The 27,587-nt window shown below is 48.8% G+C and overlaps 1 protein-coding gene across 30 annotated transcripts in view; it reads left to right on the top strand.

Moving 5' to 3' along the window:
• PHLDB1 (pleckstrin homology like domain family B member 1) overlaps positions 1-27,587 on the top strand; it is a 397,027-nt gene that overhangs the window by 108,939 nt on the left and 260,501 nt on the right. For 22 of the 30 annotated variants that reach the window (XM_069224755.1, XM_069224758.1, XM_069224757.1 and 19 more), the window contains exon 4: positions 1,588-1,758. In XM_069224755.1, coding sequence (XP_069080856.1) covers positions 1,588-1,758 — 171 coding nt within the window. Of the gene's footprint in view, positions 1-1,587; positions 1,759-11,196; positions 11,524-27,587 lie in introns of those variants that run through there. The other 8 variants (XM_069224768.1, XM_069224778.1, XM_069224780.1 and 5 more) reach the window with 1 other exon arrangement.

The raw sequence follows: 27,587 nt of genomic DNA on the forward strand, positions 1-27,587 counted from the left end.
CCATGCTCCATTTAATTTTTTTATTATTTAGAGGGATAAGATATGCTAGCAAATTGCAGCTTGCCCCTTAGCCTTTACAAATGCACTTTCACACTACTTCAATTTAATATTTTTATTTTCCAATCCATCTTGGATTGACAAATCAAACAAAGAATGGGACCTGCATCATCTTGGCTGTGTACGCATGTTTAATGATGCATGTTCATGCACACTTCATTACGCATGCACACATTTCCAAACTAATTCAGTATTGCACCTTTTTTTGAAATGCGCTATTGACAAAATTGTTATTAAAGAAAGCTTAAAACATGCTTAGATCCTGCCCATCACTTCCAATTAATTGGCTTCAGTGTCTCTCTCATTCGCCTGCTTCTTATTGGTCACCACCTCCTGCTTGCCTCCTACTTCCTCCCGGGGCTTCAGTGCGTGTCCCTGCCGTGGAGCACAGACCAAGTACAGTCACTTGTATGCAGCCAGTGCCCTTCCACTGGCCACAGGCTCCTCCAGGTATATTTCAGTCCTTCCCTCCTCCCACCGTGCTTTTGCCAACCACACTTTCCACCCATGGTGTTGTTTCTCCCTCCCTCTTTCACCACAACTCCCTTTTGTAGCTTGCCCCCCATCCTCCTCTCAAAGTCTGTTGTGTTGCTGTCCCACCCCAAGGTTCACGCTGACCCTCCAACTCTTCCTCATGTCCACCACAAAAACACATTAAACAAAGCCGAAGAGTTTTGTGCAGTTGCAAGTGCTTTTTGGGGTTTTCTTATAGTTTTTTAAACATATTGCAAAGCAGTGGGGGCTGCTGTGCAACATGGCTTAAAGAAAAAAAAATCGCTATGATGCGGTCAACGATGGCCTCACCATATCGCTTTATTTCTTACTTTAGCCATGTTTCTCAGCAGCCCTCTCTGCTGTGAAACATGTTTAAAAAATAATAACAAAGCCAATAGATCTTGCCTTGACTCAGTAGACAATAGTATTCAATGGCAGTGCTGTTTGTTTGGTACAGTACAGAGCAGTATTTATATAGCAATAATGAAGATTTGGAATCCATGATGTAGTATTTTATCATTAAGTGTTGTATTTGTTCGCTTTGTTAGGGTAGTTGCATCTGGAATTGACAGAGCTACCAATGCTCATAATGTTTCTGAAATATCTTTGTAGGTGACCTTTTCTAGCTGCTCTCCCGCAGGCAAGTTTTTTTTCTTTTACTGCTGCTATTGTATTGTTTTATTGGTAATGATTTTAATCTATACAATAAATGTCTTACCTACCTGCCACTGTAGTGCACTACTCATAGCTACCACTATAGTGCAGCACTCATAGCAATGTAGTTTGTTTGGCGGTTGATGCTGAAGTATTCCAAGGGTATCACTTTGGCACACTATATTGCAGTATTGTACCCCTTCATCATTCTTTTCTATGGTGATCTTGTCTTTCTTGCCCTTTTGCAGCTTTGGCACTATTTTCCACCTACGGCCTTCTTGTCCCTTGTGATATGTGTCCTTCCCACTCTTCTGGTGCGTTGTTGTGACATCTGCTTTCTTGCTAACCTTACTCCGTGATAATTCCTGCCTCTGTCCGCAGGGAGGACGACCATTGGAAATGCCGCCAAAGACATCATTCTGCAGGGCCCTGGCCTCGCCCCAGAGCACTGCTACATTGAGAACCATCGGGGAACCCTGACCCTGTACCCATGCGGCAATGCCTGTGCCATCGACGGCCTTCCAGTGAGGCAACCCACCCGACTGAGCCAAGGTGAGACTGTGCATGCGTACCAGCAACAGAGCCAAGGAGAGACTGCGCGTGCGTACTAGAAACACAGCCAAGGTGAGACTGAGCATGCGTACTAGCAATGGAGCCAGGGTGAGACTGCGCATGCGTACTGCAACGCAGCCAAGGTAAGGCCTGTGCATGCATAGTAGCAATGGAGCCAGGGTGAGACTGAGCATGCGTACTAGCAACACAGCCAAGGTGAGACTGCGCATGCGTACTAGCAACACAGCCAATGTGAGACTGCGCATGCGTACTAGGAACAGAGCCAAGGTGAGACTGAGCATGTGTACTAGGAACAGAGCCAAGGTGAGACTGCGCATGCGTACTAGCAAGAGAGCCAAGGTGAGACTGCGCATGCGTACTAGCAAGAGAGCCAAGTTGAGACTGAGCATGCTTACTAGCAACAGAGCCAAGGTGAGACTGCACATGCGTACCAGCAACAGAGCCAAGGTGAGCCTGTGCATGCATACTAGCAAGAGAGCCAAGGTGAGACTGTGCATGAGTACTAGCAACAGACCCAAGGTGAGACTGCGCATGTGTACTAGCAAGAGAGCCAAGGTGAGACTATGCATGCGTACTAGCAAGAGAGCCAAGGTGAGACTGCACATGCGTACTACCAACAGAGCAAAGGTGAGACTGCGCATGTGTACTAGCAACAGAGCCAAGATGAGACTGCGCATGCGTACTAGCAACAGAGCGAAGGTGAGACCGCCCATGCATACTAGCAAAATGCATACTAGCAACAGAGCCAAGGTGAGACTGAGCATGCGGACTAGCAACACAGGCCAATGTGGGACTGCAAATGTATACTAGATACAGAGCCAAGGTGAAAATGCGCATGCATACTAGAACCAGAGCCAAGGTGATACTGTGCATGCGTACTAGCAACACAGCCAAGGTAAGCTCTGTGCATGTGTACTAGCAATGGAGCCAAGGTGAGAGTGAGCATGCATACCAGCAAGAGAGCCAAGGTGCGACTGTGCCTAAGTACTAGTAACGGAGCCAAGGTGACCTGTGCATGCGTTCCAGCAAATGGTCCAAGGTGAGACTGCGCATGTGTATTAGAAAAGAGCCACGCTCAGACTGTGCATGCGAACTAGGAATGGAGCCAAGGTGAGACTGCGCATGCATTACAGCAAATGATCCAAGGTGAGACTGCGCATGCGTACTAGAAAAGAGCCAAGGTGAGACTGTGCATGTGTACTAGCAACGGAGCCAAGGTGAGACTGTGCATGCGTACTAGCACTGGAGCTAAGGTGAGAGTGAGCATGCATTCTAGCTGTGGAGCCAAGTTGAGACTCTGCATGTGTATTAGCAACAGAACCATGGTGAGACTGCACATGCGAACTAGCACTGGAGCTAAGGTGAGAGTGAGCATGCTTATGAGCAATGGAGCCAAGGTGATACTATGTACGCGTACTAGCAATGGAGCCAAGGTTAGACTGCGCATGTGTACTTCCAATGGAGCCAAGGTAAATACATCTGTACTAAAAATTGAGCCATTGTGAGAGTGAGTATGCGTGCTACCAAATGGAGCCAAGGTGAGTCTGCACATAAGTAGTAGCAACGGAGCCAATGCGAGGCTGCACATGCATTCCAGCAATGGATCCAAGGTAAGACTGTGCATGCGCACTAGCAATGGAGCCAAGATGAGACTGTGCATGTGTACTAGCAAAAGAACCATGGTGAGACTGCACATGTGTACTAGCACTGGAGCTAAGGTGAGAGTGAGTATGCATACCGGCAAAGGAGCCAAGGTGATACTATGTATGCGTACTAGCAACAAAGTCAAGGTGAGACTGCGCATGTATACTAGCAATGGAGCCAAGGTAAATGCATCTGTACTAGCAATGGAGCCAAGGTGAGAGTAAGCATGCATACTTGAACAGAGCCAAGGTCAGACTGTGCATGCGTACTAGCAATGCAGCCAAGGTGGAGTGAGCATGCATACTAGCAACAGAGTCAAGGTGAGACTGGGCCCGCATACTGGCAGTGGAGCCCAGTTGAGACTGCACATAACTACCAGCAAAAGAACAAAGCTGATACTGTGCAAGCATACTAACAATGGAACCAAATTAGGAGTGTACATGAGTACTATCAATGGAGCCAAGATGAGAGTGAGCATGATTACTAGCAATGGATCCCAGGTGACACGGCGCATGAGTACTAGCAAAGGAGCCAAGGTGAGATAGTGCATGCGTACTAGCAATCGAGCTAAGGTGAGACAGCGCATGAGTACTAGCAATGTAGCCATGGTGAGACTGCTTCAGTGTATTAGCAATGGAGCCAAGGTGAGAGTGAGCATGAGTACTAGCAATGGAGCCAAGGTGCTGCTGCGCATGAGTACTAGCAATGGAGCCAAGTGAGGACTGCACATGAGTACTAGCAAAGGAGCCAAGGTGAGACCGCGCATGTGTACTATCAATGGAGCCATGGTGAGACTGCACCGGCATATTAGCAATGGAGCCAAGGTGAGAGTAAGCATGCGTACTAGCAATGCAGCCAAGGTGAGACTGTGTATGCGTACTAGCACTTGAGCCAAAGAGAGAATGTGCATGCATACTAGCAATGACCCAAGGTAACAATGGGCCTACGTACTAGCAAGGGTGCCAAGGTGAGAGTGAGCATGTGTACTAACAATGGAGCCAAAGTGATACTGCACATGCATACCAGCAATGGAGCCAAGGTGCGATTAAGCATGCGTACTAAAAAGGGAGCCAAATTGAGACTGCACATGCGTACTAGCAAAGGAGCCAAGGAGAGGCTTTACATTCAGACTAGCAATGGAGACAAGGTGCGAGTGAGCATGAATACTAGCAAAGGAGCCAAGGTGAGAGTGAGCATGAATACTAGCAAAGGAGCCAAGGTGAGAGTGAGCATGAATACTAGCAAAGGAGCCAAGTGAGACTGCATGTGTACTAACAACTCAGTGAAGATGAGACTGCCCATGTGTACTAGCAGCTGTGCGTGTGTGCTAACAACTTATCCAAGGTGAGAATGTGCAAGTGTAGAATCAATGGAGCGAATGTGAGGCTGTGCCTGGGTGGTGCCAATGGAGCCAAGGCGAGGCTGTACCTGGGTAGTACCAACGGAGCCAAGGCGAGGCTGTGCATGTGTACCAGCAATGGAGCCAAGGCGAGGCTGTGCATGTGTACCAGCAATGGAGCCAAGGCGAGGCTGTGCATGTGTACCAGCAATGGAGCCAAGGCGAGGCTGTGCATGTGTACCAGCAATGGAGCCAAGGCGAGGTTGTGCATGTGTACCAGCAATGGAGCCAAGGCGAGGCTGTGCAGGTGTACCAGCAATGGAGCCAAGGTGAGAGTGAGCATGAATACCAGCAGAGGAGCCAAGTGAGACTGCATGTGTACTAACTCAGTCAAGATGAGACTGCCCATGTGTACTAGCAGCACAACTTATCCAAGGTGAGGCTGTGCCTGGGTAGTGCCAATGGAGCCAAGGCGAGGCTGTGCCTGGGTAGTGCCAATGGAGCCAAGGCGAGGCTGTGCCTGGGTAGAACCAATGGAGTCATGCGGAGACTGTGCACGGATTCTAGCAATTGTCACAAAATCGGATGTCAGGGCAGCTCTTTCCACAATGCAGAGTCAATACTTTTCAACCTTTTCTGAAAATATTTGGTGAATGTTTAGCTTTCATCAACACATTACAAGAGTGGAATTGGAATATTAACTAAGCTTCCTGTACCACTTCGGGTAGAGTTGCACTTTCGCCAACTATTCTACGACTGGAGCAAGAATAGTAATGTTTTCCTCCCAGTGTCCACCATACCTACTGCTGTCCTAATGGCGCAACTGAAGGCAAGAAACGTAAACATTCACTGCAGCAGACTGCAAGCACACTAACTAGGCCAAGGTGAGACTGCGCCTGCGCACTAACAACTGAGCCAAGGTGAGATGGCGCCTGCGTACTTACCACTGAGCCAAGCTGAGACCACGCACGCACTAACAACTGAGTAAATATGGCATATGGTGCGTGAGCCAAGTTGAGAACATGGACGTGCATTAACAACTGAGCTAAGTAAAGCAACTTGTGCATACTACAGCAGAACATTTTTGTGGCTATAAAATCACAGCATGCAACTGCACCTACGGAGCAACCGAGCTTTGGTGGCACCGCATAGGTGCCATAGCAAATGAGATAAGACGAGACTGCGCATAAGTACTAAGAAGCGAGCCTAAATAAGACCAGCTATCGGCACTGCACCCCTCAGTTCCCACTAATGTTTTTCTCACTAGGGCTCAGAAAGGGCCCTGTCTAATGCGCCCAGTCAAGACACACCACATCAATGAATGGCTGGATGTGGAAAAGTGTTCAGTGGTTTTGCATAACACATTTCCACCATATTTATGGTGCCAAAGCGCTTCCAGAAATCTGGGTGCCCCTTACGGTTCTGGTATTTTCAGAGTCAAAAGGAAAAAGTGAAGAAAACATGTCTATGTGAGTAGAGCCACCTGCCCCGCGACACTGTGTTCTCGCTACTGACAGAAGTACAGTCAGTGCCCCCAGGACCTGGGCCTTCTTGGCTTTAATGGATATGGACTCTGTGTAACACCATCAATGGTGACCAGGGCATGGAGCCTCCTTGCGCAGTCACTCACAGCACATGGGCCTTTAGGTTCGTGTAATACAGAGCATATTTCCCAGTGCCTGGGGACCCATGGCATTATACAGTATACTCAGTGGCCCCCGGTGCATGGGTAAGGGTTCCCAGGGCTCAAAATAGTACAGTGTGCGGTCCCAGGACGTGGACTTTATACAGTGGTGTCAAAGGTGACCAGAACATGGAGCCTCCTTGTGCTCTGTAGTGTAGTCACTCACAGCACGTGAGCCTTCAAGCTTTTTACAACAAAGGTCATGTTCCTGGTACATGAGGACCACTGGCACTATACAGTACAGTCAACGGCCCCCAAGTAATGGTGACTAGGAAAAGACACTTCCTGCCTTACTGCAGGACAGCCACTAACCTAAGGACAGCGGCCTCTGTACATATGGATAAAGGTTCCCAGGACATGCACGATGCAGTATAATCAGTGGTGTGCAGTAACTGTACCGTTCTAGGACAAACTCCTCCTGCCTTTACAGAGTGCAGCCAATGTATACCAGAACGTTGTTCCTTCTTGTTGTAAGGGTCCAGTGATTAAACTGTAGGAAAGCAGCCTTTCGGCTTAATACTAGAGATGGGTGAGCCACTGAAAAGTCAATCCCTATGTCTGAATCTTACTCAGCTCGAAGTCGTCTTCAAACCTCAAGCCCAAAGCGAGTCAAGCTTTCACTGGAGGTGCTATGGCCTAGTGGCCACAGCTGCCAGCCATGCAAATTGGGAAACCACATTCAAATCTGGCTTCGGCTCAGCATCCTTTGAATTCTGGCAAATCTCCTTTGGTTGAGAAAAAAAAGTATAAAGTAGTGTGTTTGTTATGAAGCGCTTATATCCTTGGACAAGGTTCATGCTATTTAAAGCTGTAAAAGTAAATGTGGATTCTGCCCATTGCCTGCTTTTTAATTTCACCCTCCAAGAATTAAGAAGAAAGAATTAACCTCTGTTATCAGAAGGAAATACCCATCTAGTGGCTGAATTGCACAGTGTGAAACTGGAAAATCTAGGATCGGTCACAACTTCCTAGCTTGACCATACTGTGTGACCGTAGGCAAATGCTTTATTTCACGAGCCACCTTTCTGTTCATTATCAGATATGAGCACCTTCAAATACTCGGGTTAAGAATGAGTGCTCTACAAAAACCGCTTGTGTTTTATTTAATGCCCTATAACGTTGCTTCATCTGTTATAAGAATTTAAGCAATATGTAAGGTACACATGGTAACCGACTTGCCTCTTCGTTCACTAAGAGCATTGTCCTCAGGCAGGGGACAGGAATGCTTCTCAGTTCATGATTAAAGCCTCTCATCTGTAATAGATACCTCTCAAAGCAGAGATACTGTTGATGTACTAAGGTGAAAAGCTTCCTCGTGTCAAAGAAATACTCTTTTTGGAATTTTAAAGACACCTTATCACATTCTAACATTATGCTTGTTGCATGATTTATATGCCAGTTTTTTTCCCAGCTCGGCTCGGGAGGGGCTCTTAGAGCCAAAGCCGAACTTTGGCTCAGCTCTCCCTGGTAACTTGATGGCACGCCCACCTCTAGTTTACACAGTATTCAGTGGCCCATCTGACATGTGGTCTTCACTTTTTGCAGCCGTACAGTCAATGCCAACCAACCCTGACCTGCAGACAGCATTCCCCAGGACATGGGACCTCCTGCCTCTAAAGCATGGATACTCAAAGTACGGCCCGGGGGCCGCATGCGGCCCTCCTGTCCTCTAATTGTGGCTCCCTGGTGAACAGCAGCACTTGGCTGCTGTTCACTTGACAAAGCAGACAAATTCAGAAACTGGCATACTTTATTTACACATTAAGTGGCCTAGACAACTTATTTGTAGGCACACGTTTAGTTTTAAAAGTTTCTTGCACTAAAAGTAAAAATGTGATAAACTGTCTGCAAACTTCAAAAAAGTGCATTTTATTAAAATACATGAGCGTTTTACCTTACTAGGTCAGATTATAGCACTGCATTGAGAGGCATTTATTAGAAGTAATACTTTCAGACATGATCTTGGAAACATCCAGGCCCTCCCCATTCTGAAAACAATGCCATCAGTGAACCCAGAGGAAAGTAGTTTGTCAGGTGCACCTTGTGTGTATCCTTGGTTGTTATAGAACTGGAATAACATCATAGTTTATTAAATAAAACACAAGATAATTTTTTGTATAGCACACATCCTAAACCTGTGTATTCAAGGGGCTCTCACATGGTATTGAAGTAAAAGGAGGCAAAATAAATCAACCAATTGCCTAGGATCACACAGTTTGGTCAAACGAGGAAGCAGGGACTGATGTCTAGATTTCTAGTATCACTTTTTGCAATTCAGCTACCAGATGAGTATCTCCTTTTCTCTCACAGTTTGTTATTCACACCATGTATCTGCTTCGCCCCACCCGCTTCCTATGCCCAGTTTTCATCACCCGACTCTCGGCCTGCTGGCATCAGTGTGGCCCTCGGGCTTGCCACAGACAGTATTTTGTGGCCCCCAGAGAAATGTTTGCGAGTACCCATGCTCTAAAGAGTGCAGACCCCACGCTTTACGTTGGAGTGTAGACAATTCCTCCCGGCATTATTTGCTGCAGTGAAAGGCCCTAATTACAAGAGCCCTTCTGGCTCTCCTCTGTGCTACAGTTAATCCCAACGCCCCTACCACCCTCGAACCAGGAATTTCAGCTACGCATTTTTATACAGCAGTGCAAGCAATGGCTCCCTCCTTTATACCAGGGCATAATTAGTAAATAAAAGAAGTGCCAGGGCCCTCCTTAGGAGGCCACTGTGGCTTGCACCACCCGTTGCCCCTGCCAGTGACAGTACCAACACAGCTACTTACCATCGCACTCCTACAAGAGTGAAAGTTCAGACTATTCCAGGCCCCCAAAGCTATGGGAATGGCTTAGGCATTCTTTTTGAATGTTTATTTAATTAATTTTAAAAAATAGTGCGCTCATCCTTAATTTAGACAAACAGCACCACCATGTGGCAGACTGTCATAAGTACCTCAAATTAAGCACTGCTGTTCACTCAAAGTCCACCTGGTTTACAAGGCGGGACAGTCACTGCCCCACTCCAGGAACCCAGGCCATTTAGCTTTAGTTTTCCGCAGCGCTTTAAGTGGGCCAGATCCTGACAGTGCTCAGCACCGGCTATTCTAACAAGCATTTTCAATGCAATTTGTCTCCGATTTGCCCGAGTTAAATAAAGCAATTAGCATTGCGAATTCCTAACTGGACTTTTCTTTCCACATAAATTGAAAATGAAAAGTTAAACAATTGACATAAGCGAGCCGATTCAAAGTGCCACGGCTCCCATGAGCATGGGCGTGATGGAGAGAGACACAAAGGGAAAAAGAAGTTTGCTGGCAGTCAAACATAACGGCAAAAGTGCAATTATCCATGCAACAGGGTTGATGGCCAAGGCAGTAACACAACTGCCCCAAGGAGGGACAAACGTAAAGCATTCACCAATCGTAACAAAGGATTTTTGAAAGGCAAGCACATGAACGAGTGACAGTGATGGGGGTGCGGTGGGCATGGTTAAAAGCCCACAGATAGATTGCAACACATCAGATCACAGGAGGACTTGACCCAAAAAATAGGTGCTTTTGGGCTCTCTAATTTTGCCCTCACCCTCAGAATGAAGAAAAAAAATTAACTCCGCAGCAGAACCACCCTGCCCTATCTTTGATGTAACTCCAAAGAGACTTGTTATATAATTCTTTAACAGTCTCATAATTTTAGAACTGACGTTTTTCAGTATTTTATACAATGAAGCCATTGTTGTTGCTTATTTATCTTATGCAACAACCATTAACAAAGCCAATAGACCTGGTTTGTTATATGTATATTGTTACTTGTTGTATTACATATCGGGATGCAATGACTGAAAGAAGCAGCTAAATACCAGTCCCGGCACACTGAGCTAAGAATGTATTTTTAGGTTTTTATCGTATGTGTTATTAAGCCACGCCCTTCATTAAATCCGCCACGCCCCTTTGAGGGACCCTACAGTTTTTTCAGCCCGCTTAAAGCCTCGTGTTCCGTAAAGTCGCACTGTATGATGTGGCCCAGTCAATGGATGGCAAAACAGGAAGCCCTCCCCCGTGCAGCTAATACCCACGACCCCACCACCTCCCGCAATGGGATCTGTCGACATTTACTTTACAGTGTGATCTGTGTGTTTTGAGAGGGGGTGGGCAAGCAGATAGGGAGTGGGGGAGAGGAATAGGGTGTTCTGCGAGATAAGCACCATCGGGAGTGGAGAAGGGAATGTGAATATGTTTGGCAGGAGAGCGAAAGAGGAGGAAAGACACGGAAGAGAATTGAGAAGGACAACGAGTGGAGAGATGAAGTCAGATGGGGATAAAAGAGAGATTGGCAGGAGAGTGAAAGGGAGAGAGGGGGAAAGGGTGCCTCGGTGGTAGGAGAAAAAAAGAGTCACGATAAATTATGGGATGTTAAAGAGAAACATGGGAAGACGACGGAAAACAAGAGGCCGGGTGGAGATGGTAAACGGAGCGAGAGATACGGAGTAACGAGAGAGTGACGGGCAAGAGATTAGCAAAAGCAGAATGAGATACAAGTGAGAGAAAAAGAACTGGTCAAAGGAGGGAAGAGTGGAATGAGAAAGTGGCAGGGTGTGATTGAGAGGATCCTAGCGGAGGAGGGACGCGAATGATGGAGAGGAGGAGGAGGGCTGTGATAGAGGGAGTGACTGCGGAGCTGGAGGGAGCAGAGACCCCAGATAAGCCCTGGATGTGGAATGTGATGGGCGGGCGGAGGGCGGGATGGGAGGAGCGGGAATGGGAGGCTCCGGGAGCTCCCCGTGAGGTCACGGCCTCCCCCTCCCCGGCACCCACCCGCCTCGGCTCCCGATTGGTCCAGCAGGACCAGGCTGGCAGGCCCGGGGCCGCCCCCTGAATAGGAGCCGGGGGAGTGAGGGACGGAGGGCGACTGCCGGGCCCAGCCCGCAAATAACACCGGCCAAAAAAAGCCGGCCCGAAATTAGCCGCAGAGCCTGGAAGCCGGCCCTGGGGAGAGGAGGAGCACGGACCGGGGCGCACCGGAAACGGGGGCACAAAGCCACCGCCTTGGCAGGGCAGGAGCGGCGACTGAGGCGGCCCCACTGGGTGAGTGAGAGCCGCTGGTGGAAGGTGGCAGCGAGTGCTGAGTGAACATGGGTGCGGGGGTTAGGGGAGGGGTTGTAGTATAATGAAGGAGGGGTGGTGTGAATGAGTGTGGGGGCGGTGGTGGTGAAGGTGTGATGGCAGGGGTAGTTGCCTAACTGAAGAAGAGGCACTACCAGACACAGCAGAGGTGGTATGTTGGCGTGAGTGGCAGTGTGAATGCGAGTGACGGCACGGGTACTGGTGCGAGTGTATGGGTAGGGCTGGCACTGAGTGACAGTGTGAGTGACAGGTAACAAGCGAGTAGTGAAGTACTAGTGCGAGTGAAGGGGTGATGGGAGCGCTGGCATTGTGAGTGAAGATGGGGCAGTAGCAATGAGAGCTGAGATTCAAGAGTGAGTGGTGATGCGACTGAAAATGTGTTTGAGTGAATAGGAGAAGAGTTGATGGTGCGAAGCCGGTGGTTAAGGTTACCTACCAGATGACTCTGTCACTGTGGACACTGAGTAACAGTCCTCGCTTTTCGAACGACTTTTTTCAGATGTGTCAGCCCCAATGACGTAGGTGAAGTCAACCAAGACTACAGCTCCCAGAATGCAATAGGTTTTTGAAGAATCCTAGGACCGGGAAGAAATGCCCCTGGCGACAATCTTTCACCTGCTAACCAAACTGGTAGTGGTACTATAGGAAGACGTTGCTTATAGTCTGGGTGGGAGGATCAGGTCATGAGATGGTGGTTTAAGTGATACTCAAGAGTGACGGGAGGTGTGAGCGAGGGCGATAGTGGAGGGGGGGTGTTATGTGAGGAGGAGATGCGGTCCTGGTGTGAGTGCCTGTAGGGGTACAGTGACGTTGATAATGGGGAAGTTAATATGAATAAGGGTACCGTCAATGAGGCTAGCGTAGGGCAGAGCTCTCAAATTGATGTTTTTAGTGTGTGGTGATCTCCATGTGTTTATCTTTGCATTCTGGGAATTGAAGTCCTGTTTGTCTTGTTATAAAATCAAGACTGTAAATTGCAAAATACAGATTAAAAAAAACTGGACTGTATGAATTACTCATGACTGGATCTGGGGTCTCGTGGGACGGTATAGGGTAGAGTGAGTTACAGCATGAGTGGTCATGTAGGTTTTGAGAGTTCGGATGGGGGTGCGTATGAGGGTGGGGTGTTTACAAAGGTGAGGGCAGTGGTGGAAATAAGGATATTAGGGGTGACGTAGATGCGCTTGGAGAATGAGGGCAGGGGTGCTGCGGTGAGTGAGGGCAGATATTGTGTAACTGAGGCCAGAAGAAGTTTCGTAATGAGGTTAGGGTGTAGAGTGATGGTTGGGGTGGTTAGGAGCCTGAGGGCGGCGATGCTGCTAAAAGGGAGGGCAGAGCTGCCTGAGTGAGGGCAGAATGTGGTTGTGAGTGACAGTACGAGTACAAGCGGTTGTGTCGATGAAAGAAGTGGTGCCGGTGAGGGTCGTGTGACTGAGTCAGCAAAGGTTGTGCCAGTACGGGTGCTGGAGGGAGGCCGGAGGTGGTTTGCTTGTGTAAGGATAGCGGTGGTAATGTGAATGAGGGCAGAGTTGCTAGTAGGAGCGAGGGTAGTTAGATGTGAGGCTGGAGGTGGTTTTGTGAGAGATTGCAGGCGGTGCAAGGGCAGGGGTACCAGTGTGTGTTCTTGGCAGGGGGCGCGGTGTGTGGGTGTGAGGGAACGGGAACAGTGTGCTTGAACATGACTCTCGTGAGTTGTAGTAAATCATTCCTCCGTGTCTCCTGTGCCTCAGTAGGCTGGTGGTACAGTGCCAGGCGAGTGTTTAAGGGGTACTAGAGTTAGGTTGCCTGGCAGGGAGGGAGCGCGTTTTGCCAACTCCCCCCAAACTGTCCTTACCTGGGCTCCAGATGTATCCACGCTCACTAAGTACTGATGGCCCAAAATGAACAGACTGCCGTTACTCCAATGTGGTCACTCACCTCCCCATGGCCCCCTCCCGCTGGCATTTTAGCCCACGCCATACTCCTTCCCTAGCATTCTGGAGTCCCAACTGAGCCCCGTCATCAAAAACAAACAATGACAACACCAATAGGTCTGGCTTTCATTTATATTCCTGGCTGAAATATTTAAAAAAAATAAAAGGCTGTCGTACAAAAAAATGCTTTGCGGACTAAATAATGTGTTATAATTCCCTACACTTTGGAAATGTAAAATAATCATTCATGCATTGCAATGCAAGCACTCCCCGTGAGGTGGAATGATGCGCAGTTGATAGCATAAGGAGAGGGGATACTAGTGCTTCGGACAGAGAAAAGGCGCACCTTCTGGATACGTTAAAGAACTGGTAACCCAGACAGTGTTGCTGTCAAACCAGACCAGAAAATGCTATTAAGATAGTACTGTCATTAAACATCCCCCTCCTGCATAACACTCCCCTCGAAGCTCTTTTAGGGTCCTCAGTGCCCTTCCCTCAGAGAGCACCATATGGGGGTCTGAGGCGAATCCTCACAAAGAACCTTGGAGCGTAGACCCTCTTTAAAGCGAACTTTACTGGATGGGGGGACGGAGGGACGGGGGGTGGGGGGGAGGGGGAGGGTTCAAGAACAGCGCCACCTGCAGGATAGTCATTCTCAGGGAGCACATAAAATACAAAGTAGGGAGGGCGCCCTGACCCCGCTGATAACCTAAGAGTTCATGGAGGCACAAGTCACTCAGAAATTGCGCTGAAGAGCGCCCTCTAGTGACTGAGGCATCCATCCAACAGGAGACTAACCTGGGGGTGAGGAAAGATAAAAATATTCACAGTAGATTTAGTGCAGCCCCCCACCCCCTTTCTGAAAACGGATTGAGCTTTGGGGTCTTTAGAGAACATGCGTGGTGCGATCCCTCTTCCTTAGGCTGCGAGTGGGAGTCTGGGGAGTACTATTGGACACTCTAGGTACCAATTGACCCCCCCCGGCCCCTTAGGGCTCCCTGGGATTTTAGCTTTTTCCGCCATCCCTAGTAAAACCAGGAAAACTGGGGCGCTACTTCTCCCCTGAGGCAGCACCCCAGGATTTCAGGGAAGCCTCCATCCGCCCCTCCACGCCACCAGGGGGTTCAGAGACCAGCCCTCGCTCCTTTCACCTCTCCTCCCCAGGTCACCCCTATGGCTCTGTGATTAGTCCATTACGAGAGCGCCCGTGGTTTTCAGGGGAGCCCCTCGGAGGGCGTGCTGGACAGGGTGGTTTGGTGATGTTACGCAGTCCTAGAAAGTGGTCCTGTGTGCCCTCCCCGCATCCACATCCTTCACCCCACTTGCACTCCTCCGATCCACTGGCTGTGCGAGAAAAGGAGAGGACGAGCCAATGAAAAGACGGATTTTCTTGCGTTCAAAGAACAGGAATAATCTAGGATTAAAAACCAGCGAAAGTGTGTCAGGAACACTGTGGGTGGAGGGGGGCAGTGGAAGCAGGGCACTGTTTGGGGGTTAAAAAAGGGGTGCACCACTCTAGGACAGGAAGTGAGAGGCAGCTCAATGGGCACTGTCAGCGTCCACGCTGTGGTCGGATCACACTGTAAACAATGGTTGAGCACTGCTGTAAACAGAGGAGGGGGCGGATCACGGCACTGTTAGCTAGTGGGAAGCAACATTTAACAAAGGAAATAGGGGATCTCTGCTGTAAATACAGGGCATGGGTATCCCTGTCAACACGGAAAGTTGAGGCCTCCCAAACAGAGGCAGTGGAGCACAGATAACACAGAGGTAGGGACGGAACACGAACAACATTGGAAGCGGGGGAACTCTAGTGGGGCTCTGAAAACACTGGGGCTAGGGGATTTGTCCACACATGAACTGGGAGGCGGATTTTTTGGAGGTGGGGATCTGTGGAGGACCTAGGGGGTGCACTTCTAGGGGTGGGTACTGTAAATACAGCACCCTCTAACTAAAACAAAGGGCGAGGCAGGGTAAAGACGGGAAATGGGGATACTGTAAACACGGGAGGGCAACAAATGAAAACTTTCGGACATTGTAAAGGGGAGAAGGGGGCTAGAGGGCATTGCAGATTCATATCGTGGCTGCACTCTGGGAGGAAGAACGTGGGGAAACTTGAGCACAAACTGGGGCAGTCGGACCTTGTAAAAGTAATACTGAGGGTGCTGAGGGCACTGTAAACTCGGAAACGGTGTGACTGAAATCATAAACACGTGGATTACAGACCCCTGTGAGCAGGGCCCGGTTGAACAATGTAAACCGGAACTGGTGACACGTTGGTGAACTGTAAACATATGATCTCGGGGCATTTCATGGGATTTGTGATTAGAAGAATTCGGAAGCACATGGGAAACGTGTAAATGCAGGGCTTGTAACACCCGGAGAGCTGTAAACAGCAGAACTTCGGGAACACTTGGGAAGTGAAAATGCTGCAACTGTCGAGTATGGCGGAAAAGTGTACACATACATGAACTGGCAGCTATGGGAGGAATGTTAACTCAGAGTGGGATGAGCATTTGTGAACTTTAAACGAAGACCATGGTCTAGAGTGAAGTTCAGATTCAGAATTGTATTTATTTGCACGATGATTTAAAATCATTACAAATTAAAAGCATCAACTACTGGTAAATGCCACTGTAGTAAAGCTAAAAGTATTGGCATAATAAAACATTCAGGGAAAACCATATTGAAGTTCATTTTTACTTTAAAATCAGATATAGCGGGGGGCGGAGTCATAACTTGAAGGGCAATCCTTACGAAAACTCTGGCTAAGGAGCGCCCCCCTTAGTAGTTACCGGGAGGACAGCAGTGCTGTCGCTGCTTTCATAAACTTTGCGAAGCGAGTAGCTACTTGTGCTGATTGGGCGGAGCTGAGTCGAGTGGCCGAGACACCGGTGAATATCAGTAAACATTGGAAATGAGCAACATTCATGGTAATGGTAAGCATGAGGCCTGTGTAGCACAGGGAAACAAGTGGGCCTGTCAGGCTTTCGAGGAACTGTACACTAGAACTCGTGGCGCTATCCAGGAGACTGTAAACACAGTAACTGGGGAGCACGTGACAAGGAAGCATAGCGCTGCTACCCCTAGCTCTTTCAGGTAAGTACCATTAGTGTTTATCACAATACCATGCATGCACGTAATAATGCCAGGACAAAGTTTGTGGGTATAATATGTCGCAATTTATTGGTTTCACAGGTAGGGTTAGCTTACGGGCGATCCCGGTGTCGGAGATGAGTTTATTAATATTGGCCGACACCCATCCTGAGAAAGCTAGAGCTGTTACGTCTGGTGTTCTCTGCACCAACATGTTTAGCATCTTACAGCTCGTTCCTTTATCGTGGTTTTTACCACTTTATTAGTTTGTCATGCTCCTGACAAGTCAGAGCGAGACCCAGGCCAGTCTCCACAGTTGCTCAGGATTCCAACTGTCCCTTGTGGGATTAAGGAGCGCCGTCGCGTCATCCCAGGACCCCGCCGTCAAGGCTCCCAGGGCCCTGAGGAATACCTTTGGCTCCAGGAATCACCATCTGGAGGTCTTTTAACCAATTTTTAAGCTTTAGGATCGCCCTGTAACTCCGCATTGCGACGGTTTGTAATTTCCTGTAAAGAAAGGCATGTTATCCTCCTGTTCCACTATCCCAACCTTTCTTTCCACTATGCACGCCTCCCTGCCTTCTATTCTCCTTCTGTAGGGTGGGTGGGTAGGACTTCGCCGCCGTGACCCCAAAGAGGCCCAGCCTTGCCAGGTCTCCCCTTAAGAGACCTCCCGGCCTTACTCCTCCCTTCTAACACCTAGGCGGCCATAAACCAGCTGGGGACCACCCTCTCCACTACGGAGGCCTCTCCGGACCACCTTTTGGGCAGGCAGGGGAGCGACGCTAGAAAGCTGTCCCCCTTATCGTCGCCCTGCGTGCGACGGGGCCAGCCACATAGCGCTGCTACCCCTAGCTCTTTCAGGTAAGTACCATTAGTGTTTATCACAATACCATGCATGCACGTAATAATGCCAGGACAAAGTTTGTGGGTATAATATGTCGCAATTTATTGGTTTCACAGGTAGGGTTAGCTTACGGGCGATCCCGGTGTCGGAGATGAGTTTATTAATATTGGCCGACACCCATCCTGAGAAAGCTAGAGCTGTTACGTCTGGTGTTCTCTGCACCAACATGTTTAGCATCTTACAGCTCGTTCCTTTATCGTGGTTTTTACCACTTTATTAGTTTGTCATGCTCCTGACAAGTCAGAGCGAGACCCAGGCCAGTCTCCACAGTTGCTCAGGATTCCAACTGTCCCTTGTGGGATTAAGGAGCGCCGTCGCGTCATCCCAGGACCCCGCCGTCAAGGCTCCCAGGGCCCTGAGGAATACCTTTGGCTCCAGGAATCACCATCTGGAGGTCTTTTAACCAATTTTTAAGCTTTAGGATCGCCCTGTAACTCCGCCAAGCCCCGGGGATGGCATCTCGCGATACCCGGGGCCCCCCCACCTGTGCTCCTCCCTTACTTACTATCCGTGCCCGCCGCAGACCGGTGTACCCATCTGCTGAATACAATCCGTGCTGATTCGCACTTGCGCGGGTTGATTTTCTGCCTGGATGTCCCACTTGTGGCCGTATACCCGGCTCCCTGATTCACCTCCCTTGGGATCGTCTTGGCCCAATTATTTCCCCAGTCTTCCCTCGGGGCAACAGTTCTGGCAAGACCCTGTGTTAAGCAGGCCTGCCACTGTGGACCTCTCCCCCCAGTTGTTTAGCTAGTTTCCCCCGGGTGGATTACCGGAAAGCCTGGCTTAACCCTCTCTTGGCCCACCAGCTGGCCAACTCTAGCTCACACATGGCACATCAAGTTCTAGGGGGTTCCCATCCAGGCGAGTCTGCTGTCGCTGAAACCAGAGCTCCAGCCACCCCCTCTGGGCTGGTGCTCTGCTCTGGCCACCAGGAGTGTGGCCATCACCATACTGTCGCAGTCCCTAGATGGACGAGAAGGAAAGCATTACCTCACAATTTCTTGTGATGTGTTACAGCACATGTTATGGCTCGACAATGCTACAACATATACACGCATTTGTTAGCACCTTAGCCAGGCCCTTAACTTCTTCGGATGTGTCCGCCGCTACCGCCGTCAGTACCCTGCTTTTGCTATAACCCACCACAAGCCCCCCCTGTAATGGGCATGCTTTAAGGTTGGCCGTCTAGGTGAAGCCTATGTGCCTTGTCCCGTCCCATGTTGAGCTCACCCCATCTTTGGGCCTAACTGAAGTGCATCTCCTCGCCTGTGCCACAACTTCCTTTGTTTGAAATCTTGCACAAGCTATTGGCCTGGAATTGTCTCTGAGTGTGTGTTCCTAATTTCTTGCCTGTGTGTGTACCCTCTGATAAGCCTACTGCTCGACCACACTACCACCCAATAGACCATTAGAATTTTCTCTTTTTGCCCTTATCTTCCCTCTAAGAGGAACCCTTGGACTCTGTGCATGCTCTCTCTTTACTTAGAATAATACCTACAGAGCCAACTTCCTACCGCCGGGTTACCGTTCGGCCTGGCTGAAATTCATATAACATTCCTACACATATGGCGCTACTTTCGTTTATCTGTTTATTCATTATTATTTATATATTTCTTTATTTATTTATTTTTAAACACACTCACGAGCGGCCTCCAAGCCCCCCAACGCTGCTGCCCACATATTGGTCACCACCCTTCTCTTCGGGGCAGCTGGGGCCCAGCATTATTACCTGCATAAACTCTTGCCACACGGCCCTGCCTCATCAGATTGATAACAACACGTCTCATCACGGTAGCTAGGCCGCAGTTTCCTTACCTGCATATGACTCCTGCGACAGGCCTTTTTGCTTCATAACTCACTTCGTCCCCTCATACCTCAAATGACCAGTCCATAGATTATTCAACATCATAATAAGTTTGAGTGCCATGCATTGCTCTCTTATGACTGTAAGACAGACTATTGAGGCAGGTTATAAATCACAGTTGGTAGGTCCCACATTGCTAGTTCCATCCTGTAAAATTCACCGGAGTCCTTCTATTTGGCCGCCAAGCTTCTGCTTCGCATATTTAATGCTATAATTACTTATGTATGTTAATTATATACCATTATTATATATATAGATATATGTATATATATATATATTATTATTATTTTTTTGTATTGTTCCCGCTATGTCGTCCGGAAATGCACCTGCGCCTGGAATCGTTCTCCTGACTCGACCCTCCGACAAGTCCCTATCTTATGTATGCTGCCAACAACGTTCTTGCATGTCCGATCTGGTGGTGCTGTCCTACTCTCCACCGCTGCCCACCTACGCTAAGTCCTGTGATGCCGCAGTGAGCCAGGTGTGGTGGGGCAGCCGGGTTACCAATGTCACAAATAACATACTGTTGATAATGGGGCAGCCGTGTTGCCCATGTTGCCAATAACAAATGTTGATAATGGTGCCCTAGGGTAAACATGCCCTTCGAGCAGGATCCGAACCCGCGACCTAAGGACCCCTGACTTCGAATTACAGTCCTCCGCACATGTTTCCCAATCCCCCTCAAGCGGCATCTCTAGTTGTTCCGCAGCCTCCCCCGTGCATGTGAACTTCCATATTTTTTTTTTGCTGTATCCACCTTTAGTGTCCCAATAAGTCACCCACTTTTTTTTTTTTTTTTTTTAAAACCTTTGCATGAACCTTGTATGTCATAATGCCTCAAGACTGTTGCGTGTCCCTGTGTTATAACTGAACGTGGGGGCTTTCTGCTCCTGAACCTTGTATGTCATCATGCCTCAAGACTGTTGCGTGTCCCTGTGTTATAAATGAACGTGGGACTTTCTGCTCCCTAGGTGGGCCCCCCAAGGAATTCTTAGTAATGCTACAATGAACCACGCCATTCTTAGTTTCGCCAGGTAATCGGTTTCCTGACGCGGGGTTGCCTCATGGGTACACATATCTTTGCCTATATAACTTAACCTCATGCTGTGGGTACTCACTGAGATACTTTTAGCATATTGTCATAAAATAAAGTACCTTTATGTCTTGTACTTCTGTGTATTGTGTTTCTTATAGTATTGTGCATATGACGCCATCGGTATAATAGGAAACTTTACCTCTTGTACTTCTGTGTATTGTGCTTCTTATAGTATTGTGCATATGACACCAGTGGTAATTAGGAGCTTTCCCTGTCTCCTATTTTCGCCTAAGCCGCTTTGCCATGGCTACCTTCTGTCAGCCGCAGCTGCTAGCAGCCCTCTTCTATACTGAGAGGGATAACCGGACATGGCACCATGTGTAAGCACCTCTGATACACACTACAGACCAGGCCAGCCTTCATGTTAAGCCGCCATTCCCTCGATAGTCAGGGACAACTAAAAGATATACTAGTGACAGGTTCAAGCACTGCAGTTAAAAGATTCCCCTTTTGCGTGGTAAACGGTACTTATAGTCGCCTCATGCGATGCTCTTTTGTGGCATGCTGTTGTCCCTCGGCTCGGCTTAGGCTGCTTTGTAGCAGCACCACTGAAAAGGCTCTAGGTATTATTCGGCTTTTGTTGGTTAGATTATTTATTTTTTTTTTTTTTTTTGTTTGTTGCTATAGATATGCATTGCAGGTGCCAATGCTGTCGCTGAATTTTCTTTGCAGGCTGATAGCAAGAGTTATATCAATTATAGTAATGAAATATGAAACACCCAGTGAAGACTGTTATTACGCGTCATTATAGGTTGCGCACCGGCAGTGCTTAGCCCACCACCACCGCTTGTTACTCGTTCCTTAGTTTGCCCTTTAAATCCTTGCTTTTCCGGTGGCAGTTGCTAACTGACGTCCCTTCTTTTGGTGTGCTGTTCGCTCCCATTGGTCTGTCCCTGTTACTAGCAGGCTTTCACTTCTGGGCTAATTGTCTTACATTCATGCCCTATTTTAGCTTCTAGAGCTCGGCTCAGCCTCGGGGAGCAGCCGCCTTAAGTGCTGTACAACCATGAGGCGGGGCTGCTTCGTGCGTCCACCTCTCTTGTGAATATGTACTTATCCTCATACTGTGGGTGATCACTGAGCTACTTTTGGCATATGACAAAATTTAACGTAACTTGTGTGTATCGAGTGTTCTTTCAATACTGTGCATATGACACCAGTGGTATCGTAGGAGCTTACATGTCCCTATTTCAGCCTAAGCCGCGTTGCCATTGCTACCTTCTATCCACCTAAGCTGCTCTAAAGTCTTCTACACTAATAAGGGTTAACTGGACCTGGCACACAGTGTAAGTACCCCCTGGTACCCACTACAAGCCAGGCACGCCTTCAAGTTAAGCTGCCGTCCCCCATCTAGCCTGAGACCTAAAAGATATAGTGGTGATAGGTTAAAGCACCGCAGTCCCAAAAGATTCCACCTACGCGTGGTCGCGGTACCTATAGCCGCCTACCTGCGAAGCTCACTTTGCGGCATGCTGTTTCCCTTCAGCTTGGCTTAATCAGCGTAACCGTATTCATACTTGCTTTTTGAGGACAACAGCCCTCCTCGCGGTTATCCTTCTTATGGCATCAGATGGTGCTCTCCCAGCGCTGACTGATAAAGTGCATGCTGGCATCCATGGCTACAAGTTCAAACATATGCATGTGGGGTTTGTAGGCAGCTAGCATCTGGCGCTCTTGACTGGGCAGGTATGTACAGATCGAACACAGCGACAAACGAACCCTAAATGTCTCTATGCAGCTTACTTCGTATGCTCTAATGAATGTCCCCTGACCCCAGGCACGCTTCCTGATTTGCTGGGTGGACCATTACCGAAGCAAAACGAATGCACAAATTTGAAGGGATGAAGCTGAGGCTGCTTCAATTATCGTGTGAAAAGCTGGCCACCCATGGAAAGTGCCGTGGGGGATGAGGTTATTAACTGAGTGTCTGCTGCGGGACGTGCGCGCCACGCACAAGTGTAGCGTGCGCCCCCAGCCACTGTGCCCTTGCGTCGCCGCGCCCCACTTAGCCCGATAAAGGCGTTGCTGCCCAAGCACCTCTATATATTTTTTTTTTTTTTTTTTGGGGGGGGGGATATACATATATGCAAACATTTGTTTTTTTTTTTTTTTTTTTTTAAACGAGCCTGCTTTATCAGAGTCCTCTCTCAGGCCGCAGTTCAAAGAGATTAGAAAAGAAAACCTGGCAGGACTCTTCCCGACCGAAGAATACCATTAAATAACTATTGGCAGCTTGTGTCAGAAAAGCTTTGCTAAAGCTCTTGCTGGGTCATTCATAGTTTTGAAGAATAACGTTTCTTTCACAGGTCCATTCAGAAGTGGATTGCATATTCCCTGCTTCAAGTAAGATCCGGTCCTCTCTAATCCTGACCACAAACTGTCAAAGTGGAGACGAAACTCGCCTCCGTATTTTAAAAGTCAGCACATCCCAAGAAGGCAAGCTCCAAAGAAAGCAAGCTAACGACAGATAATAGCTGTTCTCGTTACACATTTCCGTCGCCAGAGCATAAGACAGCAGGAGTTAATTAGTGAGAGTGACTAAATAGGCTTTATAGGTCCCACGGCTGCTATTTAGGCTTTTCCACGGCCAAAGCCCTAAATGTTTATCAGTTATCACGTGCTACAAATGCTGGGCACTAAATGGAAGGCTGGCTGCCACTTTTTCACCGAGCACCGCTCGGCCCTGTGTAGGCACCGGCCCGCCCCTAGTAACCGCTCCTATTCGCCTCGTGTTACCCGGTTGCTTTTTTTTTTTTTTTTTTTTTTTTTTTTTTGGGGTATGATTGAACCCGCGACCACGAGTTCCCAGCGATTGCTACGTTCAGGGGCACCTCGTTGACCCTTGCAGCCTGCCGGCTAGGGCGCCCATGCCACCACTTCCAACATACTTTTTCCTAGCCCCTCTGTGCCCGCCCTGGATCTACGAGGATGGCAGTGATTCCGTGCAGCTGTGTGAATGACGCTGCGGGCAGGGCGGGGGGATCTTTGGGGGGGTGGGGGGGGGGCACCAATGGGTTTCATGGTTACGGAGGCAAATGCAATCGTTCGCAAAGAGCCTACGTGCTCTGTAACCTCGGTGGACGGAAAGCAATTGAATGCCTGTTTAGTTTCAATGTTCGCGCAAGGTTGCATTTTGCGCGATTTCCACGCGGAATTTATCTTCTTTGAAGTATGCCTGGATTTAGCTTTGCGGGGAGGGGAAACCCAGAAATCGAGCTAGTCATAGCGAGTGCAGGAGAACGCCTGCACTCGCGCGCCCGTGTCCAGAGCCGTACCAGCCATGCGCGTACCTCCGGGAGCAGTCACCGCTTATGAACTAAACATCGGGCCGATTTATGCGGGCGGGTGCCGCACGCCTGAACTCGCGCCCCATGCCCAGTGCCCTACCAATGATGCGCGCTCAGTGTGCAACTGGTGAGTAACATTTTTTTTTTTTTTTTTTGAATCGCTCCCTAGGTTTCCTCCGCGCCTAAAACAGCTGACGCTTCATGAGCGCCCCCGAGACCCGGGGACGCCCGCACTTGGCCGAGACACGTGCACCCGGAGGCGCCGCCTGCCCGGGTCCAGCGGCTTTGCTCCGGTGACGGAACCGAAGTCTGAGAAGGGCAGGACAGAGGTGCTCAGCTTCGGAGCCCGAACCGAAGCTGAGAGAAAGAGTGCTCTAAGGTGAGAGGAAGGGTTTGCGGTGGCAGTGGCTGAAGGGAGTGGGTGGCATCGGATGTCTGAACTCGCGTCTTTCCCGCTTTCTCTGACCCATATCACCATTCTAAATGCAGGGATTCGCCACTGCCTCCAACCCTTGACACCCCCCTTCCTCTGACTCACCTCAGATTTTCCCTGCCAGATGTCCGTATCAGGACTCGGCCTCTCTCCTGTCTATTGCTCTCCTTTCCACTTCGCCGCCGTGACCCCAAAGAGGCCCAGCCTTGCCAGGTCTCCCCTTAAGAGACCTCCCGGCCTTACTCCTCCCTTCTAACACCTAGGCGGCCATAAACCAGCTGGGGACCACCCTCTCCACTACGGAGGCCTCTCCGGACCACCTTTTGGGCAGGCAGGGGAGCGACGCTAGAAAGCTGTCCCCCTTATCGTCGCCCTGCGTGCGACGGGGCCAGCCACAGTCACTAAAGAGACGCAAGTGAGAGGCACCCAGGAACTTTAAACAACGGTTAGAATCGGGGATTGCTCCAGGGAGCTATAAGCGTGAACTGCGCACGCTCTTGTTTACATGTATTTTGCTTTTTCCGTATACGCCTGCTGACCCTTGCCTGTGGCATTTCATATTTTTTCTAAGCATTGTATGCAGTTACTTTAAAACAGGGCTTGGGTGCGTTCTTGTGCCTATTTTGTGCTTTGTGATTTAAAAAAAAATATATATATATTTTAACACGCCCATACAAGTGCCTGATCCGTACATGCACTGCACTGATGGCTATACATTTGACAACGAGGGTGGAATGGAATGCACATCCCTAAATAGATGCCTCTGTGTGCGCGCGCTTGTTATTTCATGCCCGCAGAGATCACCCAGTGCCAACTTTTAGTACAGGTTGGCAGTCTTTGTGGCCGGACCTGTGCCAGTGGAGGAAATTGATTCACCCAGCGCTGCCATGGGAACCGGCACCGCTCCGGGAGAAGTGAGTGAGTTGTGAATGTCTAGAACTGTGAGTCAGTCCAGGCCATGGCTGACTGCCGCCGAGATGTCTGGTGGAGTGATGTGACAGTTTGACTGCGTGTGGGTTGCTGGGGGAGATTTTGCTTTCTGATTTTGGGTTGTGATGTGATCTTTTTACATAGATCCCGGATTGATGTCAGGCTGACTCCTGGTTGTTGTTGTTACGTCACAGTCTGGTCTCCGCATGGACGTCATGTAGGCTTGCTACCCCTAGCACTGCTTCTGCGACCTCAGGCCTCAGAGGTGCAAAATTAGGGCCAGGAATACAGTGGCAGCTCATCCTCATTAACCTAAGTTGTTGTTCCACATCCTTTGATTTTATTACACCAACATTGATTAATATTAAAAATGGAGTACAGTTAGCCGTTCCATGGCAGCTGAGGTTAGTAAAAAATGCTTTAAAAAGGATGTTGTGCACATGCTTGCAGGTGATATGTTTATATGAGAGAGAATGTATGTAAGTGTGAATTTGTGTGTGCGAGTGAAAGTGAAGGTCATGTGATGTCACTTCCGCTACCCCTGGCATTTCGGTGAATTGGCGTCCATGGGTCTCAGGCTTCTGCCCCAATGCCACAGTCAGATCGCAGCAGCGTTCATAGGGGCTGAAGTTAGGTTTATGGAGTGACGTCACTCTCCGGGAGGGGCAACCCTCATCTGTTATCTATTTCGTGGACTATCATTCCTGACCCTTGGTTCCTAGACTGACACCAGCCTGTCTTCTGGTTGTTATGTCACAGGTTGGTCCCGGGTTTCTGTACTGATGTCATAGCCTGAGCGCGAGCACAAGTGCTCTGAAGTGATTTGTCAGCTTGTTGCTGCAGAGACGTGACAGTTTTTGAGTTGTGTATAAAAAATGAAGTATTTCATCACAGAAGACAGCTTTGAATGCCATATATAGAAATTACAAATGTGATCACTCCCTGCTCCCCTCGGGCTTACTTTGGCAGCAAATAATCCAATGGGCTTGACAGTGAAGGTTTTCGTGCTTTGTTTTGGATTGGACTGGACTCTGCAGGGGTCGTCTTGCTGTGAGAATGGAGGTGGTAGTGCACCTGCCTGCTTCCATAGGTGGGGGGGGGGGTTGCACCATATACCCCTCTCTTTTTAACAGTCCTGACAGCTGCTGAAAACACCCCCCTCAGGGCACCCTCACCTAACTGTTTAGAAAGCAGTCTTATTCACAGCTAGTCAGCAGATCAATAGTGCAGACTGAGCTGATAATCTATTGCACTGATGGGGCAATCGATTGTAACACTATTTACTACATGCAGTTCCTGGTGGTCCTTGTGTTCGTGACATGCCCTATGCGTCCCAAATATGCTTTTTGTATCCTGTGCATTGGCCTATTGTGCGCACCCCTTCTGAACCCTCGTGTGAATGCACAACATGACATTGTTATGCGTTTATCACACATTTATCTTATTATTTGTAGTTGAACACGTCACTTCTGCTACTGGGGAGGGAAGTCTTGCACAATCTCTGATGGTTCCTTTACCTCTGCTAATTGACACCCATCGTTCATATATATCCAGCTCAATCGTCATCACTTCATCGACTGGAAAGGACAAAAGGAATTGTGTATCTGCTGGGATTCGAACATGTCACTGTGGCTTTAAGCCCAGATGCCTGTGAAGGCTCGGTGAATGAATGCATCTGCACCTGGAATGTATTTCAGATGTATGTTCATTCATGAATTTACCTAATCGCAGAGTCTCCTACACATTCAAGTAGGTAGGTATCACAGGCAGTTGTGATCAGTTTGGTGAATGGCCCGGAACTGTACCACTTATCTTGCTGAGGTTCAAGAATGTAATCTCAGGCGTTTGTGGGAGATAATCCCAATGATGCCAGAGTATCCCTGAACATGTTGAGTCTCCTAGAAGAGTGAAATCCTATGTTAGTTGTAATCTCAACCACTAGCGGTAGTGTGGGCATATTTCAGACCAGCCTTTTTTTGCCCACCATGCCACTCTAGACCTATTTCTGCCGCATGCTAAACAGACTTGGTCCTGCTTCAATGGGAATAGTCCTGCCATACTGAACTGCAAGGTCAAGTCTCATCCAGACAGGAAGAGGAGCAACCACAGACCAGTTTGCCCACATAGGGCTCACATCAGTGAAATACAGTTTGAGTCCTGTGGCGCCATGCATTTGTGCATAGCGTCCAGGCATCCCCTGCAACAAACAAGGTGATGGAAGTAATGCATGAATTAATTCCATCACTTTTTTGGTTTTCCTTAGTCCCACAACGTAGGCGTGCTAGGTGTTGCCAGATGTGAATCATGTACTCACTGTGCCATAGGACTCCTGCTGTACTCTATTGACGAGCCCTAAACAGGGAGAGACCAGTCTGCAGTGGGCTTGTTTTCGCCTTCAGTGGAAACCTGAATGGCAGGTCGGGCTGTAATGTTTCTAGTGGAGTACGACTAAGATTGATTTGTTTATGGCTTGTTCCTGTCTGAGGCAGCATGGTG

The sequence above is a fragment of the Pleurodeles waltl genome, chromosome 3_1 (genome assembly GCF_031143425.1).
Source record: "Pleurodeles waltl isolate 20211129_DDA chromosome 3_1, aPleWal1.hap1.20221129, whole genome shotgun sequence".
NCBI lineage: Eukaryota > Metazoa > Chordata > Amphibia > Caudata > Salamandridae > Pleurodeles > Pleurodeles waltl.